Source organism: Leiobunum rupestre, chromosome 1 (genome assembly GCF_980474605.1).
Source record: "Leiobunum rupestre chromosome 1, qqLeiRupe1.1.hap1, whole genome shotgun sequence".
Classification (NCBI taxonomy): domain Eukaryota; kingdom Metazoa; phylum Arthropoda; class Arachnida; order Opiliones; family Sclerosomatidae; genus Leiobunum; species Leiobunum rupestre.
This window is the reverse complement of record NC_143384.1, coordinates 95,051,817-95,068,615: the sequence shown is the minus strand read 5'-3', so window position 1 is coordinate 95,068,615 and position 16,799 is coordinate 95,051,817. Positions and strand designations below refer to the sequence as shown.

Below are 16,799 nucleotides of genomic sequence, written 5' to 3'. Positions count from 1 at the left end.
TAACTTAACAAACCCAAGAAGAATTTTCTATAAAAAGAATTTTTTGAGTTATCTGGTTTTTAAGTTTTGTAATAAATAAAAACGTCGTTATATTTGTATATATATATATTTTTAAAAGATTTTTCTTTACAATATTTAGATGAGTGTCTATATAGTGTTTATATAAACATGCAAATATAACGACGTTTTTATTTATTTCAAAACTTACTAACAACGCATATAGTAACAACTGTACCATTACCTAAGCTTTAATCTGTTTTGTAAATAAAGTAGCGAAACGTGGAAACTTTTATTTAAATTAATTATTAGCAAACCAAATTTTTTATGTTATCTAGTTTTTGAAATCAAGTAGCGAAACACAAACCGAATTTTCCGAAATAACTGGTTTTGAAAAAAAAAATTGCGAAACATTAACACTTTAATTTCAAATAATTTTTAGACAAGTCGAATTTTTCGAGTTACCTGGTTTTGAAAGTATGGTAGAGAAACGTGATCTCGTTAATTTAAATTGATTTCCAAACAAAACTAATTTTTTTGAGCTACCTGGTTTGGCACTTGTATCAATTGTTAGTAAATTCAAATATCACAAAAGCGCGTACGCGGGTAGGTTGGGTCACGCAAATTGGCCATAAATCTAATATTTTTATTAAATGCAACTGAAAACATAGTTCACAATTAATCAGTACTAACGAAAAATGTTAATTACCTGTCTCACCAATGAACATACTAATAGCTACAATTTTATTACGTTACTTATGTTAACACTTAATTTGACCAATTTTTGGCAGTTTTTATTACGTCACTTATGATTACTCTTAATTTGACTATTTTTAACAAAACTAATGATCATACTTATTTTATTACGTTATTTATGGTATCACTTAATTTGATATTTTAAACGACACCGTGTTATGGTACTTATGATAAGGACACGAGAAGCAATCGGAATTTTTTAGAACATGTTCAGGTTGCTAACTTGACACAAGGACAACGTGTGGGTGATGAATACCAAATATTTTACACTTTTCAAGCGCCTTTAAAACGCAGTCTGAAGCTTTTTTTCCACTAGGGCGCCTCATAATGTATTTGTACATACGTCCCAAAGCGAATGAAGCACTATTAACCACCTAAGTGGCAACCTTTCCTTAGGCCGTCGCACAATGATAAAAAAATTGACGCTGACGTTGGCGGAGGTTTTTGGTACAACGCGTTTGCTATAACCTGAAACAAAAACCACGCAGGATAATCACCCATTCGCTTTTTTTATTTGCCGAGACTTAAATTGCGTTTCCCATTGATCAAACGTAATATTAAATACTCATTATCAGTAACTTCAAATCGACTAAATTAGGATAATTGGATAAACAAAATATAATTTTTTCAAAATGAAAAATAACAAAATCATTTTTTTTAAATATTTGATTAATATTTACCGTACCATTAATATGCCATTATTTCCTGGTTGATTAGATATAACCAAGTAAATATATTTCACGTGGTTCCTCGCGTCCTCAAAATTTGCTTGTAGAAAAACCTTCAATTTTCCGCCGTTATCCAATTGGATAGATAGAGATGGAAAGAAGCGTCGAAATTTTCAAAAAAGTGGAAGTTGGTACAACAGGTCACCAGCTACAGCGCTTTTTCTATAACTACAATGTGCGATAAATCGTCGGTGGTACCAGCAACAGTTGCTAAGGGCAAACACCGTTCAGTGTGCGAAGGGCTGAAGAAGGAAACTTAAAAGGTTCGATGTAGTTTCGATATACACACTAGAGAAAGGAACACCGTCTTGTGATGAACACACTAGAGAAAGGAGCACCGACTTACGATGAACACACTAGAGAAAGGAACACTGTCTTACGATGAACACCCTAGAGAAAGGAGCACCGACTTACGATGAACACACTAGAGAAAGGAACACCGTCTTACGATGAACACACTAGAGAAAGGAACACCGTCTTACGATGAACACACTAGAGAAAGGAACACCGACTTACGATGAACACACTAGAGAAAGGAACACCGTCTTACGATGAACACACTAGAGTAAGGAACACCGTCTTACGATGAACACACTAGAGAAAGGAACACCGACTTACGATGAACACACCAGAGAAAGGAACACCGACTTACGATGAACACACCAGAGAAAGGAACACAGTCTTACGATAAAAAGTAAAAACTTGAAGGCAGGTGTACGTTATATGCAAAACAAAGACACTAAAGAATTAGAAAGACTAAATATTTTATTTAATCAGATGGACCATAGTGCTTTCTCTTTAAAGTGTAAACAAAAGGAGCTTCAGAATATTTATTTGCGAAATTCTTAAGGTGCTAACCAACGCATTTACCTTAAAATAAAAAGAAATTAACACTTATTATTCATTTAAATTCAGATTTATACACTTCTATTTGAGTGAAAATGGAGTGAAATATATCACTGTACGCTAAATGTGTGTTATAGATTTAAACATAAGAGAGCATTATCATCTATCAATTGGGAAAATGTGATTTACCATTTTATCAGTTCTCTAGATCGGGGATTTTCTCTTCCCAATCTATTATTGATACGATGATCAGCAATACAAACATTATTGCACGCAGAGTGGCACTTGCGTATTTCAGACACGAATTAATCGTTAAATAATGCGCTGGTCTGTAAATATATAATCACCGTATATTCCTAAAATATTTATGGTTAGTTAATCATGACACCGACGCAGTTGATTAAGATAAATAAATGAAAAATTAGAAACCATTTTAATAAAGGATTAAATTTAAAATAATTAAAATATCGACTAGTTTCATTATCAGGTCTGAATTCTGGTTAAAATACAAATCAACAAAGAAAACTAATTATAAAAACCACAGGAATAAGGACCTTTTTTGGATACCAAATTTCAGTTTTTAAGTAGGCTCCTCCGTTATCTCTGTTTTGACATCAACTGTCTTTATGTTTTTTCAGAATTTTGAATTCGTAAATGTTTATTTTTAAAAAAAATATAAAATGTGACAATATTATCAGCCTAATTTGTATGAATCATATGACCTCGGTTGTTGGTGGCCAGCGTGTCCAGCCAGGGCGCCTGAATGTATTCGTTTGTTTTTCATGTCATTCTTACTCTTTGGGAATGGAATTTTATATTTATCATTGATTGAATACCGTATCGTTGCAACGTGTCAAGTTTATCTTTGTTACTAAAAAAATAATTGTAAGTCTCATTAATTGGTCTAAAAACCAGCGTAATTCCGTTATTTCTGTACCCGTCACCAATGCGTTCGAATATATTTTTAATCTCGGGGAGTACAATACATGGTTTCTTTTTTATATCTGTATGAACCTCTATTAAAGGGAAAATATAGTCAAGCCTCTTTCAATAGTGAACGGTTTATCAACCTTTAATTCATTTAAGTAAAGTCAAGTTAGAACAATTGTTTAGCGCTCAAGCATTAAATGTATGAAAAGCGTTGGGTTTTTGATGAACAGAGGCAGACGATTTGTGTTTCATAAAATGTTGTATTTTGGTCAATATTTGCTTAGGCACTCAATATAAATCTTTAAACATTTTAAAGCTGGGTTCAGTAATGTAAAATATAAGCATGTTTATAGAATAGACTACCAATAGAAAATGTTTTATTCTTATGAATTAAAATTTATTTGGATATTGTACGGAATTTTTAATCACTTACCAATTTACTTTTTAAAATCAATTTCGTCGCTTTTCTGAAGCTTTCAGGGCAAATAGAAGACTTGAAAACTAGGCACGACTTAAAAGCAACAATAATATTTGGGTTTTATGCATAACATGTTGATGTGAAAATGAAGAATAATGTGTTTTGGAAACAATTGTGCATTCAGATCAAGGACACAATATTTCCCACAGTGACATTTTACTGATTGTCATTTTCGACAAACAATTTATGAGATGACGGAAATGACACTTTGTTTTTATCTAACTGAGCATTCAGTCCTCGGAAAGTGAATCACACGTAAATAACGAAACAAAAAGGATTCAACAATCTTTATAAAATGTCACTGACAACGATTTATTAAAGCGAAAATCATTACCTACTCAAATTGCGAAATGTTCGGTAGGAAATCACTCTGTATATTAAAAACCATATCTAAAACATCCTGTCGTTAAACATAACTAACCAATTAAAAATTAATAGCCAAAGAATAATTATAACTCAAAGATAGACCCATGACCACGCCCCATTATTAAATCATTAACAATATTTAAATCAACCTGTACATTAACTTAATAAGCCTTCTTTAAAAAGTTAAATGTTATTTTTACTAAAATATCAACATCCCTGTACAATAACACAAGAACTCTTTCCTTTATCATATTTAGGGCACTATTTCTTAACAACCGAAGAGCTACTGCACTTTAAATCATGTTATCCATTTCAAGTTTTCAACCCTATATCAATCACCCTGTTCAGTAGGATATACAGACTATCAAATTTTTATGAAAAGCAGCTCTTCCTCAAGAAACTAATGTATTAACAACGATTCTTATCACTTTGTCATTCATCCAGAGATAAATCAATTTGACTCTGAACATAACAATTTCACGGTGCTCAAAAAAGCACGCTGAAAGTGTCCAAGCCGAGTAGAAGACAGTGAATACAGATCGAAGAGGTTTTAAATGTCGACGATCAAATATTTGGAGATGACGCTTGAATTCTGAATCTTGAATTGAACCAAAATTTGAAGATCAAATCGACACCGACAAACACCACTAAAGTACGCAAACGACCATTTTCTTGCACTACGATTTAAATTTACAAATTGAGCTATCGTGGGTTTAATAATGGCCATCGATTGACGAATCATTTAACATTTTTCTACAAAACTGCCGAGAGTTATGCCTCGAACGGTGGCTACGTATAAACCGAAAATATAACGCAAAAATCGCATAGAGATAGTGGGATAAAAACGCATAGCATCTGCAAATATGCCGGTGGGCCAATGTTGTAGAAACCTTTTTTTCATACGTTTCTTGGCCCAAAGCGAAATCCGAAAAAATAGTAATTGGCAATGTAATCGTATAAAATGCTGGGATGCAAACATGTTATACAAAATTGTTGTCATAATGCTGAAGTACCGCTTTTTACACACAATCCTAAGGATATATATTTGGGATTGACCCATTTACAGAAGAGGTCAGTTGCAAATGAATTTTTCGGAACATTTTAAACTAATTCTGGAAAGAAACTGAAATTGTGATTGATAATGAAAAAAAGCACCGCTTAACCCTGAAATCAAAACCGTAGGACTTGATGAAAAGAAAGAAGCGATTTTCTACTATGAAGTTGGAGTAACTGTGCATTCGGAATACAAAAGAAAAATGGTGCAAGGGAAGCAACCATATCGAAAGCTCTCGCTGTCACGGGAGTTAGTTCGAAAGATATTCAGCCTTACATCGGAGTTGTGATCCCCGATGTTGTTAGTTGGATTTTGCGACCAAATAGGGGTGGTTTAACTTTTGTTAAAATTAAATGTTTTTGTTATTTAAATTTATTGACGAAGTGGTGGAAGTATTTTATAACAAACTAAAGCCATTGACGACTCAAGAGGAAAATTCTAATCGCAAGGATCTAGTTTTAAAAAAGATTTCCCGTCATACCAAAATAAGTAGTTTTTGGTTAGAGATATTAGACGAAGAACCCAAGGTTAGCAAAGATGAAATTTTCAGGCAGACAATGCTAAATAAATTAATTGAGAGTTTTCTAAAAACTAGAGGAAAAGGTCTAAAATTATACTTAACTAGAAAACATTTTGGGGGGAAAGCTCAGAAAGGTTTAAGGAAAGGCTTAAGACAAAAATGGATAAGTCCAAGTGATATTTTAATTTTTTTTTGTAAAAGTACAACTGTTTAAAAAGTCTTCGACAGGTGAAATTTTGCCCTCTTTTTAATTCTGCTAGAAAACTATAATAGATAGATCGATGAAACCAATTGCAACTATTATTTATTTTCCAATATCTTTCGTTATTTATCGGTTTCGTCCGCCAAAAATTAATAGTTTTGGCGGGTACCGTCAAAACCCATTTTTGACAACTTTTTAAATATTGGTTCTACGGCACGGACTCGCGCGATTTTGAATTCAGAATGGTCGATTCATATTTATGAAGTGGAAAAATTATCGCGTTTACAAACTTTCGTCGACACTAGGAAACACCTAAAATGCATCAAGCGATTATTAATAACGCAACTTCGACAGCGACCCGACAACATATTTAATTAAAAGCTGGTTTAAAATTGTGGTAACCATTATTATAAACAGTTTCTAACGCAAATAGGTTTTTAAAAGCTTTAGCGTATAAAAAAGGATATTCCTAAAACCACTTGCCAAGTTGTTCTTGGGATTTGTTTTTTTTAAACCGGCCTTTAATTAAATATATTTTCAATGTTGTTGGATCGCTGTTGAAGTTGCGTTATTAATAATGGCTTGATGCATTTTAGGTGTTTTCTAGTTTCGATGAAAGTTTGTTGCATTTGGTTTCATCGATCTATCTATTATAGTTTTCTAGCAGAATTAAAAAGAGGGCAAAAATTTCAACTGTCGAAGATTTTTAAACAGAGTTTACAAAATGAAAATTCCTACATATTTTAAATGATTTTAAATGATCATTTGTGATAATAAAACATTTCCTATTTTACATTGTTCTGAGTTCCAAATACTAACGTATTTCCAGTTTTAGGCGCCTTGACAATATCAAATCGTTTGTTGTTATCAACTCCCAAACCAAATTGATATGCGTTAGGAGCGTCGTTATTCCCAAATGACCTTCGTTGCTTTCCTAACTCTTGTTTTAATTTTCTAAACAGTTTCGTTTGAGTCGATTGGTGAGAACGAATGAAGCGCCTTTCCTCAATAGAAATCGCACAACTTCTGGTACTGATTTTATTAAGAAATTATCATTATTAAAAACATTAGAACTTACCTGTTGTATATAATCCCTCAACTGTTTAACGACTCATCTTCATCATTTGACTTTGGCTAGGGGTGAAATCACTCGTTTTATAGGCAACTTGAATTTCCCAATCCAAAAAGTAGTTTATGAATTCATTCTCCAACCACTAAAAAGTAATTAATTTGTATATAGGTCAATATTTTTACATCGATTTCTAACGTGGTGAACTGCTTAAAAAATCTTACTGTCAGTCTAGGATTATCAATTGGACTGTATGGATGGAGATTTGGGTTTCTCTTCCGATACCCTTCTTTCAAACCATTTTTCCATTTATATCGGTTGTGCCCCACAAAGTTTTTCAGCACTTTTCTGTTTTTGCTGGCGCCATCAAAAAAGACAGCCAAGATACGAATTTCGTTCATTTGCAATTTACTAATGGCTTCCATGATAATACTATGAAGTTAATCACTTGTCATATTGTGAGATGGAAAGTACGCAACTGTATATTTCAACGTGCCAGTAATACCCCTCACCATTATTTGTAATACATGTGACGCCACTTGTGGTCCAGATTTTTAAGTTTCAGCTCTTCTATTGCATAACCTATAGCATTTAAGTTGATGAAACCAACCAATTCCCCAGTATTCACTTAGAAAACTACATCCTCCTTTAACTTCATTTCATCAAACATAAAGGTAAAATAGTTCTGATGATCATTTTAACCAGAGTTTGTAACCTTCTTTCTTAGGTCCATAAATATTTCACTCGAAAATCCAGCTGTTGCACCAATGTGGGAGCCAAAGTTGTACAGTGTTCGCTTCGAAGGAAGTTCTAAAAAGCCAGAGGATTGCAATAAGTCATAAGCTACGTTCGATTTATGTTTAGCCTTTAAAATTTAAAATTTTTGTTCAATAAAAATCCTTTGGTAAGAATCTTTTGGAAGACTTTTTACACGTGTATTTAAAATATTTTTCAAACAATTTGCGTCGTCGTCAGTTATGTCTTGACCGGCCTTTTCGTAAATCAGCTAAAAACTTTCTTTTTAATCGCTTTACCTTTTTCTGTAAGTTTTCATTTTTTCTAGTTATTTTCTTAATTTTCATTAGATGAGCCGCTCTCGACATATGGCTGTGTCTCCTATCCAAATCTTTATTTTTCTTTTTCTAACTAGTTGCTCTTGAAGGCTTTTTTTTAATTTGGCACACGTATTTCTTTCGGTAATTTTTCACGAGAAGTGAATTGCAACGAACTGAATGAACATGACTTGTGAAAATTTAAATAAATCCTTTCCTTTTGTTGAACTCAAACTGGCTCTTTAATATTTCTTCTTTAATTCCAACGCAAAGAAACCAGCAAATCAGAATTTTAATTGCTGATAAAACTGAGTGTATGCTTGTGAATTCAGGCGAATCTTTGAAAATGAGATGAGTAGTTTGAAGTTCCTTGCCATATACTTTAACCAAGTTGATATATTTTTGGTTGAAACTGTTAAGGCAACTAATATAGATGACCATTTAATACTTCAATATATCAATTTCTAAGTATTTTTCTTGAGAATCAGTTTGTGTGGAAATGTCAGTGCTAGAACAAATTTAAATGTGGTGGTCTTCGTTGGTAATGTCTAGGATTTCTTGATACGTGGCGTGCTGAACATTGTATGAAACTATCTTTTCAGTTGACTCGTTTGTCTCTTTATTTTTGGTACTGGGTGCTGAATTGACATGGAACTAAGGTTTTAGGATTTGATACGAACTAGCCAACTGCATATGTAAAAAAAACCTTATTAGCCTGTGGGCATTGTGGCTTTTGTTTTTATTGTAGAATTATATATTGGTGTTACTGATATATTGAGGGTTTCTTGATTCTCCGTGAAGGGTATTGGATCAGGGTTTTCAAGTGTTGGTCCGTTTTCTCCAACAAAATGTACAGAGCAAATGTACATTGTGCGTTTTTGTAATGTAGAGAATAAATCTAAATCGTATCTACTACAGGCATTTATCTATGTCTGACATTTGTTAGGATTTTTTTTAGGCCTTGGAAATCTTAAAAAAAAAAACATTTTCGCCACAGTTTACCGCGCCGTATTCGCATAAGGAGTATACACACCGATTCTTTTCACCCATTTTAATTAATACGTATTTTTCCATTTAAGTTTTAGTACTGTAAAATTATGTCATAGAAAAAAATAATCTGAATTCTAATACGGATTCGTGAAGGCGCCAAAGCCCATTTCGCCGTTGAACGATTTGGCCTTGGGAGTGAGTAAAAGCGGTAAAAGTGACGTCAGTCTTTTGTTAAACTCCACGCTCTTCCCGCCCGGCCGTTTATAAATAGGAACCTAGTCACTTCCTATCCTCCTAAAAATATAGAATCCTTGGTGAGACTAGCTCTCCCGAGAGGTTCGATATTCGTATAATCCCATACAAATGTAAAGAAAAATGATTTTAGAAATCTTATATTCATCTTGAAAATCCAGAATTATCGGAGGAAACTAGTTCCAATTCTAAAATAAATTTCTGATTTCTAAAATCCATTTGAGAATCAAAAGCGCGTAAGCGTAATTGCCAATGTCAGATTCCTCGAGCTCTCATTAAACACCCTTTTGGAGTTTCTGCCAATTTTTCTTAATATCTCTAGTGGTAATATTTTCATCTGTACCAAATGACGGAAAACAATTTTCATACAGATGTACTCTTGTTTTATCTCAGTAAAAAATAATGTCAATGTAACCCAATAATTTAAGTACAGATATAGAAATCCTTGCTCAGGTTAAATAGATATGTAACAATGTAGCTATCAGGGCTCTTCCAAACGGCTCCATTAACTTGGCTCGCTATAGTTTCCTAAATAAAGAAAACAAAGCGGATAATATTGCACCACCACCCTTACAAAAATTTTCTAAAGAAAGTTCTTAGAGGAACTCTATAAAAAAGCTCTATAGAAAAAGCTTTAGTATTTTTTTTAGAATATCTTTAGATACGTGGGTCAATTTTCTATAGTTATTACTAAAGTTTTTTGTATATAATGCCTTTCGAGTTCTATAGGAAAATTATATTGATACTCTAAAGAAGCTTTTTAGAATTCTATTTAGTATTTTTTAGATTTAAGGTGCTTTCTTTGGTCTTTCTAAGGGGGTTTCTTTGGCCTTTCTAAGGAGGTTTCTTTGGCCTTTCTAAGGGGGTTTCTTTGTATGATTTAGATAAAAATTACGTACATTCAGTTGAATTTGGGTTTTTAGTCTTAAAGGTATTGGCAAGTTAAGTTTTAACTTTTAAAAGAACACTTAAAATAATACAGTTGGCATGTTTCATATATAATAAAGGGCCCCAAAACGATTTGCTTGTTCTTTAAAATTTAAACTGAACTAAAATGTCATAAAAATTTATTTTATAACAATTTTAAAATACATGCGTGTAAAATGTCGATTAAATTCTTTAAAAAGAATTTTTGCATACATATTGTTCACTTCTTTTATCTTGTTAGCTAATGAATCAGATATTTCCCTCTTTATGGCCGTAGGGAACTTCTTCAGTGTATATTCTGAAAAGAGTTACTTAAAATGAATAATTTGAGATAATTTAAACCCAAAATATTTTACCTATCACTGCTTCACTGCATCAACTTTCTTTTCGTCCAATGCCCTTTTAGGCGTTGTACTTTTGTGTGCGTTACTTGTCCTTCCTCTTAGGGAGGCTCCTCTTAAGTCTTCGGCATCAAATAAATGTAAACATAGATCTCTCGCAAATTTTGTGCCATTGCTCGACAGTAGTAGGGGAGTGTATGTTTGAGCATTTGGGGAGCCAGGGGGAGCTGGGGGAGCCCGGGTTAGCCAAGGGGAGCTAGGGTGGGGGAGCCGAAGGAGCCAAGTGGAGCTAGGGGGAGATTTTTTTCAAAGGATAATCAAAAGTTCGTGTACCTACCCTGGAGCGAGGGGGAGATTTTTTCAAAGGAGAATCAAAAGTTCGTGTACCTACCCTAGAGTGATATTTGAAATTTCCGTGGGGATTCAAATGTTTGCTTACTTATCCCAGGGTACTTAGAGGACAGAGAACTGAACTGTGGGGTATATCGGTACTTAGAGGACAGAGAACTGAACCACATGTACATTTTCTAAGCCTATTTCATATATTATTTGTTTAACGGTACTTAGAGGACAGAGAACTGAACTGTGGGGTATATCGGTACTTAGAGGACAGAGAACTGAACCACATGTACATTTTCTAAGCCTATTTCATATATTATTTGTTTAACGGTACTTAGAGGACAGAGAACTGAACTGTGGGGTATATCGGTACTTAGAGGACAGAGAACTGAACTTTAAAAGAATATTGATACTGAGATGACAGAGAACTGAACTTTGAGGGTATATCGGTACTTAGAGGACAGAGAACTGAACTTTAAATGTATATCGCTATTCGAAGGATAGATATTTATTTTGTTCATTCTAATCCTATCACATAATGAAGCGTGTTCGTTTCTCCAATGTGACCGTACATATTATTCCGTACGAAGATCGAGTGAATCATGTTCTAAGAAATAAACAACATTTCAGTATGCTTATTAACTTGAAATTTGAACCATTATTATCTCCGGTATTTATCAACTGGAGGGCTAATGACGTACAAGTCAGAGTTCAGAACGATACAGGGTGTAAAGGAATATTTAAAATTTCCATATGAGTAAAACAAATTGAGAAATACCATATTCAATAGATAAATACCGACCTTTACTCTTTTTTGTATTCCAAAGTTAATTAATAATCGAAATCAAATATAAAAGTAAACATTTGGAGTACGTAAATGCATTCTGGGAAATCCCATGACGATTATATGTTATTTCTGCATCGACCTTTATACTCTTAATTGGGTATAAAAGACAAGCCTGAGATCATTATCATTATTCTCTCCATCGACATCCACAACGAAGAAGACGAAACATCAGACTTTGAAATGTAAGTATATTTTATTTTCAATAACTTAGAACTTTCAAGTTCGACAACGAACGTTAGTAATATTTATATATTTGAAGGACCGGAACAAATATTTTCCAAATTTCGGCAAAGAAAGCAGTATCCATCACCGCGGAAGGAAAAATAAAGCTGGGACAAACGGACGGTTCATCGGGAATCGTTCTGACTGAGACCGAATTCAAAGAGTTATGGAACAGACAAATGGTGATCACATCATTTCTGGAAAGCGAAACTATCCAACCCTCTACATCGTTCTTCGAAGGTTCGGCAACCAAACGTATCGAGATGTCTACTTATCAAGACCGACGTGTGTTGGACATTCGAGAGATGGTTCCTGGAACTGGAAAGAGCTACGGAATGCTCTTCCCGACTAAGAAAGGGTTTAACATTGGATTTGAGCTGTGGACGAACTTAGTTGAGAAGTACGAAAATGTAATGACTATTTTAGGAGAGACCATACGGGTTCGAGATCTGATCGCAAATAACGTGGTGTCACAGCTGCGTGAATCAATCCGATTAAAATGCAACGGGTGTATGTATTCCCTCCCATCACAATTAGAACATGACTGTTTAGTTCAAGATTGGTCCGAGAGAGTAGAAACATCATACCCTGATGCCGTAAAGTCTCTCGATATTAATGCCACGCATAATGTATTCCTAAACCAAACATTTCTGAGTCACGAATTTTGTAAAGAAATTTTAACTATTATTATTTGTACTTCGAAGAAAATGCTTTTATAAATAAAATACATTTATTAAATAGATATCATTCATTCTTTGTTCCTCGACATTGTTAGTCATGGAAATAGACCTAAGCCTAAAGCACCCTTTTAACGGAATAATAAGTGGTGCAACCCAATCGGGAAAGTCTGTGTTTGTGGCAAACCTAATTAAGAATATGAAAACGTGTATTTACCCAGTTCCTGAGAGAGTAATATGGTGTTACACCGAATATCAATCTATTTTGTTTAATTCCGTTCTGAATTACTCGCCAGCGGTGGAATTTCTTGAAGGACTTTTAGATGTAACTATTCTTGATCCTAATGTAAAGAATTTAGTAATACTTGATGATTTGCTGTGTGAGATTGCGAATAACAAAGATGTGACAAATCTCTTCGTTAGAGTCAGCCATCACCGCAATACCTCGATCCTGATTCTAATGCAAAACTTGTACTACCCCGGTAAGGAGATACGAACATTGAACCTTAATGCACACTATTTAGTTATTTTTAAATCGCCACGTGACCAGTCAGCTATATATCATCTTGCAAAACAAATATCACCCGTAAATAGCAAGTTCGTCATAGACGCGTACAAACAAGCCGTATCTGAACCTTACGGATACTTGTTGATTGATTTGAAACCGAATACTCATGACAAACATAGACTTCGGTCTGGAATTATACCAGGAGAGCAAGCGGCTATCTATTTACCCAAATAATCTATCGGAAGAAATATTTATTAGTATGTAGTAATAATGAGTGGAAAAATACAATTTCTAAATCTACCCGATTAGATTAATGGCTAAATATTGATTGGGATTTACCAGTCAACATTGTACTTTGGTTTTTACGATGTTATTATTTGAGCGAACCTTAACCCCAGTAGGACTCCTTTAAAAGCGACATAGATCTTTGGGGTGAAATCATTCTGATCCGGAAAGCTGACGAAAGAAAACCTCCAAAGAGCAGAAGTGATTATCTTCTATGATATATTGTAATGTAAGTAAACTTTAATATATTCCGACTTTAAAATGTAGTGATTTCTCTTGACGAAAATTTATTGATGACAGTTTAGACTTCTGAGAAATGACTGGTTTTATAGAAGCGAATTTCTATAGAGTGAAGGGGGAATGGATCATTAAAGAAGTGGCCCTCTTCATAGACCAAACGGGAGACTATCAAGCATGGACATTCAGACCACCATTTCCATTTTCGGATCTCTCACCGGAGGATAAAAGACAGTGCAGGTGGTTAAAGTGGAACATTTGTGACTTGCGTTGGAACGAGGGTCAACACGCTTATAGCAGTCGAGAAACTGTCGCGAAACATATCCTTGAAAGGGCCACTACGTTCTATTGCAAAGGGACAGAAAAAGCGGAAGTTATCTCAAAATTTTTAACGGTTGACGTTAGAAACGTTGAAGATTTGAGCTGCCCCCGTCTTTCTACCATATACTGTTTAAGTCCGCCGGAGCATTGTAAGTTCCATCAAGATCCCAATCGCTGTGCCATCGTCAAAGCGCATAAAATCGCAACATGGTTTCGTCGAATAGGGTGCAAGAAAATATAAACTTTTTGAAATATTTATCGAGTGGAAAAGCGCGTCAAAGAAAAGCCGCTATTAAAAACGCCAGCAATGAAGAGTTAAAAACTTTAGCCGAATGTTGTATAAATGTTTTACGAGGGTCAGTAAAAATTTCAGATGAGCAGAAGAAGCGGTTGAAGAAACATCGTAGTGTTCTTCGAAAATTTAATCGAAAGTTATCCCCATCAAGGGGAAGAAAGATTCTTAATCAAACAGGTGGATTTTTACCCATTTTGTTGGCCCCAATCCTCTCAATTCTTAGCTCTGTGGCAGGCGCCGCAATAAGCAAAGCAATCAAGTGATGGCTCGTAAAATGTTACTAGTTTCGGAAGAAGTTTTTCGAAGACTTCAAACTGGAAATACCAAAGTGGGAGAAAATCACGAGCAGATACCGAAAGTGGATTCTCTCCTCGAACTACACACTGACCCTAACATTGTTATGGAACGCCGAAAATTGAACCAAACTGAAAAACTAAATATTTTTAATCACAAACTACAGCAACGCCTCAACAAGGGAGTGAAAGAAAAGAAAAAAACTTTAGTTAAAAACTGGGAAACGCAAATCGCCTCCGCTATACCAGGGTATTATATTGACCAGTGTTTGACCTTGTACAAATGGATAGAGAAATCTACAAATATTAAGTTTAACGAAAATGGTGAATTAATATATCAAGGTGATGCAATTTCCGGTTCGCATATTATAGATCTTTTGGCGTATTGGGCGGTAAACTCTAAAAAAATTAAAATCATTCCCGGAGTGGACGAGTTTTACAATTGTTTAGTAAAGGAAAATGTACCTAAATCCTTATTTAGGGAAGTAATATCTAGTAAAAGTAAAAACAAACGTAAAATGAAAGATTCTGTTGATTTAAAAAATGACGATTATGATAGTAATATGATTGGTAATGGGTTTCAAAATTGGATTGTCTTGTAACGTTTCGAATAAAATTTGACATATTATGAAAATCAATTTTTACTTTCTATTCACTTATAACTTATCCATCCTAATGGACGGTAGTGCGATGGAAGCTGCTGTTGTAACCAGTCTTACTGATTCATTCTTAAAAAATCCGAAAGTATTGACCGCTTTCTTAATCATAATCATAATAATAATCTTCGAAATATCTGAGGTGGTGTTTCATAACTATAGTAGTGCAAACTGCACGCGGAATGGATAGACTAAAGGATATATACTTCAATGTCCGGGAGTCTGGTTCCTTTGGAGGTGTCAAAGCGCTTTATCATGAGGCTAAATCGAAAGGCGTAAAGGTGACGTTGAAAGATGTAAAAAATTTCCTTAAAAATCAAGATACATACACGCTGCATAAACCAGTTAGACGTGTATTTCAGAGGAATCGAACTATTGTGTACGGTATTGACGACCAATGGCAAATTGATTTGGCCGATTTGCAAAGTTTATCTCGTGTGAATAAAGGGTATAGGTATTTGCTCTGCTGTATCGATGTATTCAGCAAGTTCGCAATTGTAGTAGCAATAAAAAATAAGAAGGGACGGACAATGGTGGAGGCTTTTAAAAATATTCTAACGTCTGGACGTCAACCCAAAAGAGTTCAAAGCGACCACGGTAGTGAGTTTGTGTGTTCCGCTGTTCAAAAATATTTCGAACAAAGTCACATTAAATTTTTCGCAACGCACTCAGAATTAAAGGCGTCCGTCGTCGAACGTTTTAACAGGACTTTGAAAGAACGAATGTATCGTTACTTTACTAAAAATAATACCCATAAATATATTGATGTTTTGAAAGAACTTGTTGGATCATACAACAATAATTATCACAGCTCTATAAAATGTAAACCAGTTGATGTTTCCCCGGAAAATTCGGATAAGGTCTGGAAAAATTTGTATGGGAAAATTAATTTTTCCCCGCCAATTTCGTTTCCATTTGAGATCGGAGATATTGTTAGAATGAGTAAAAATAAGAAAACATTTGAAAAGGGATATTTGGCGAATTGGACGGAAGAATTATTCCGTGTAGTTCAAAGAATTCCAAGAGATCCGCCGGTATATAAGCTACGTGATCTCAACTCTGAGCTCATTACGGGCGTTTTCTACAAGGAGGAAATACAGCGAGTCGGTAAAGACCTGGAAAATTGTCCGTTTATAATTGCGAAGATTTTAAGAAGCAGGCGGACTCCCGACGGACAAGTTGAGAAATTAGTACGTTGGAAGGGATATCCACCCTCATTTGACAGTTGGGTTAAAGAAATTATCATAGTATGAGTTTCTACATTACATTACCATCGGATTCTTCTTCGAAGTTCTTCGAGGGTAATACCATGAGTAAATTCCATACGTATCTCCCGGAATGTGTTCAAATCGATGGGTCTTACGAGGTTGGTCTAGCCGAGATTAGTTATCCGAGAACATGGAACAACCTAAGGGATGATTGTATCGTAACTCTTTCGAAGAACAATGAACGTGAGTTTCCGACTCATATCGACGTGCCTAAAGGTTATTACGGGTGCGTTACAGATCTTCTAGATCTAATCCAATTCGAATTTGATAACAAACACGCTGCTGTTATAAGCGCCACAACGTCACGTGTGTTACCAGTCTCGTTTAAATACGTGAAGCACTT

At 34.5% G+C, this 16,799-nt stretch overlaps 1 protein-coding gene and 1 long non-coding RNA gene across 2 annotated transcripts; both read left to right on the top strand.

The window, feature by feature from the left end:
- Positions 1-415: 415 nt before the first annotated feature.
- Positions 416-2,141, top strand: LOC149969023 (uncharacterized). The gene is made up of 2 exons (XR_016480746.1): positions 416-1,524; positions 1,571-2,141. It is a non-coding gene; the product is annotated as an uncharacterized LOC149969023 (long non-coding RNA).
- Positions 2,142-15,370: 13,229 nt separating this feature from the next.
- Positions 15,371-16,441, top strand: LOC149969022 (uncharacterized). The gene has a single exon (XM_090169933.1). It carries the CDS (start codon positions 15,371-15,373, stop codon positions 16,439-16,441), a length of 1,071 nt encoding a protein of 356 aa, XP_090026059.1.
- The last annotated feature ends 358 nt before the right edge of the window (positions 16,442-16,799 follow it).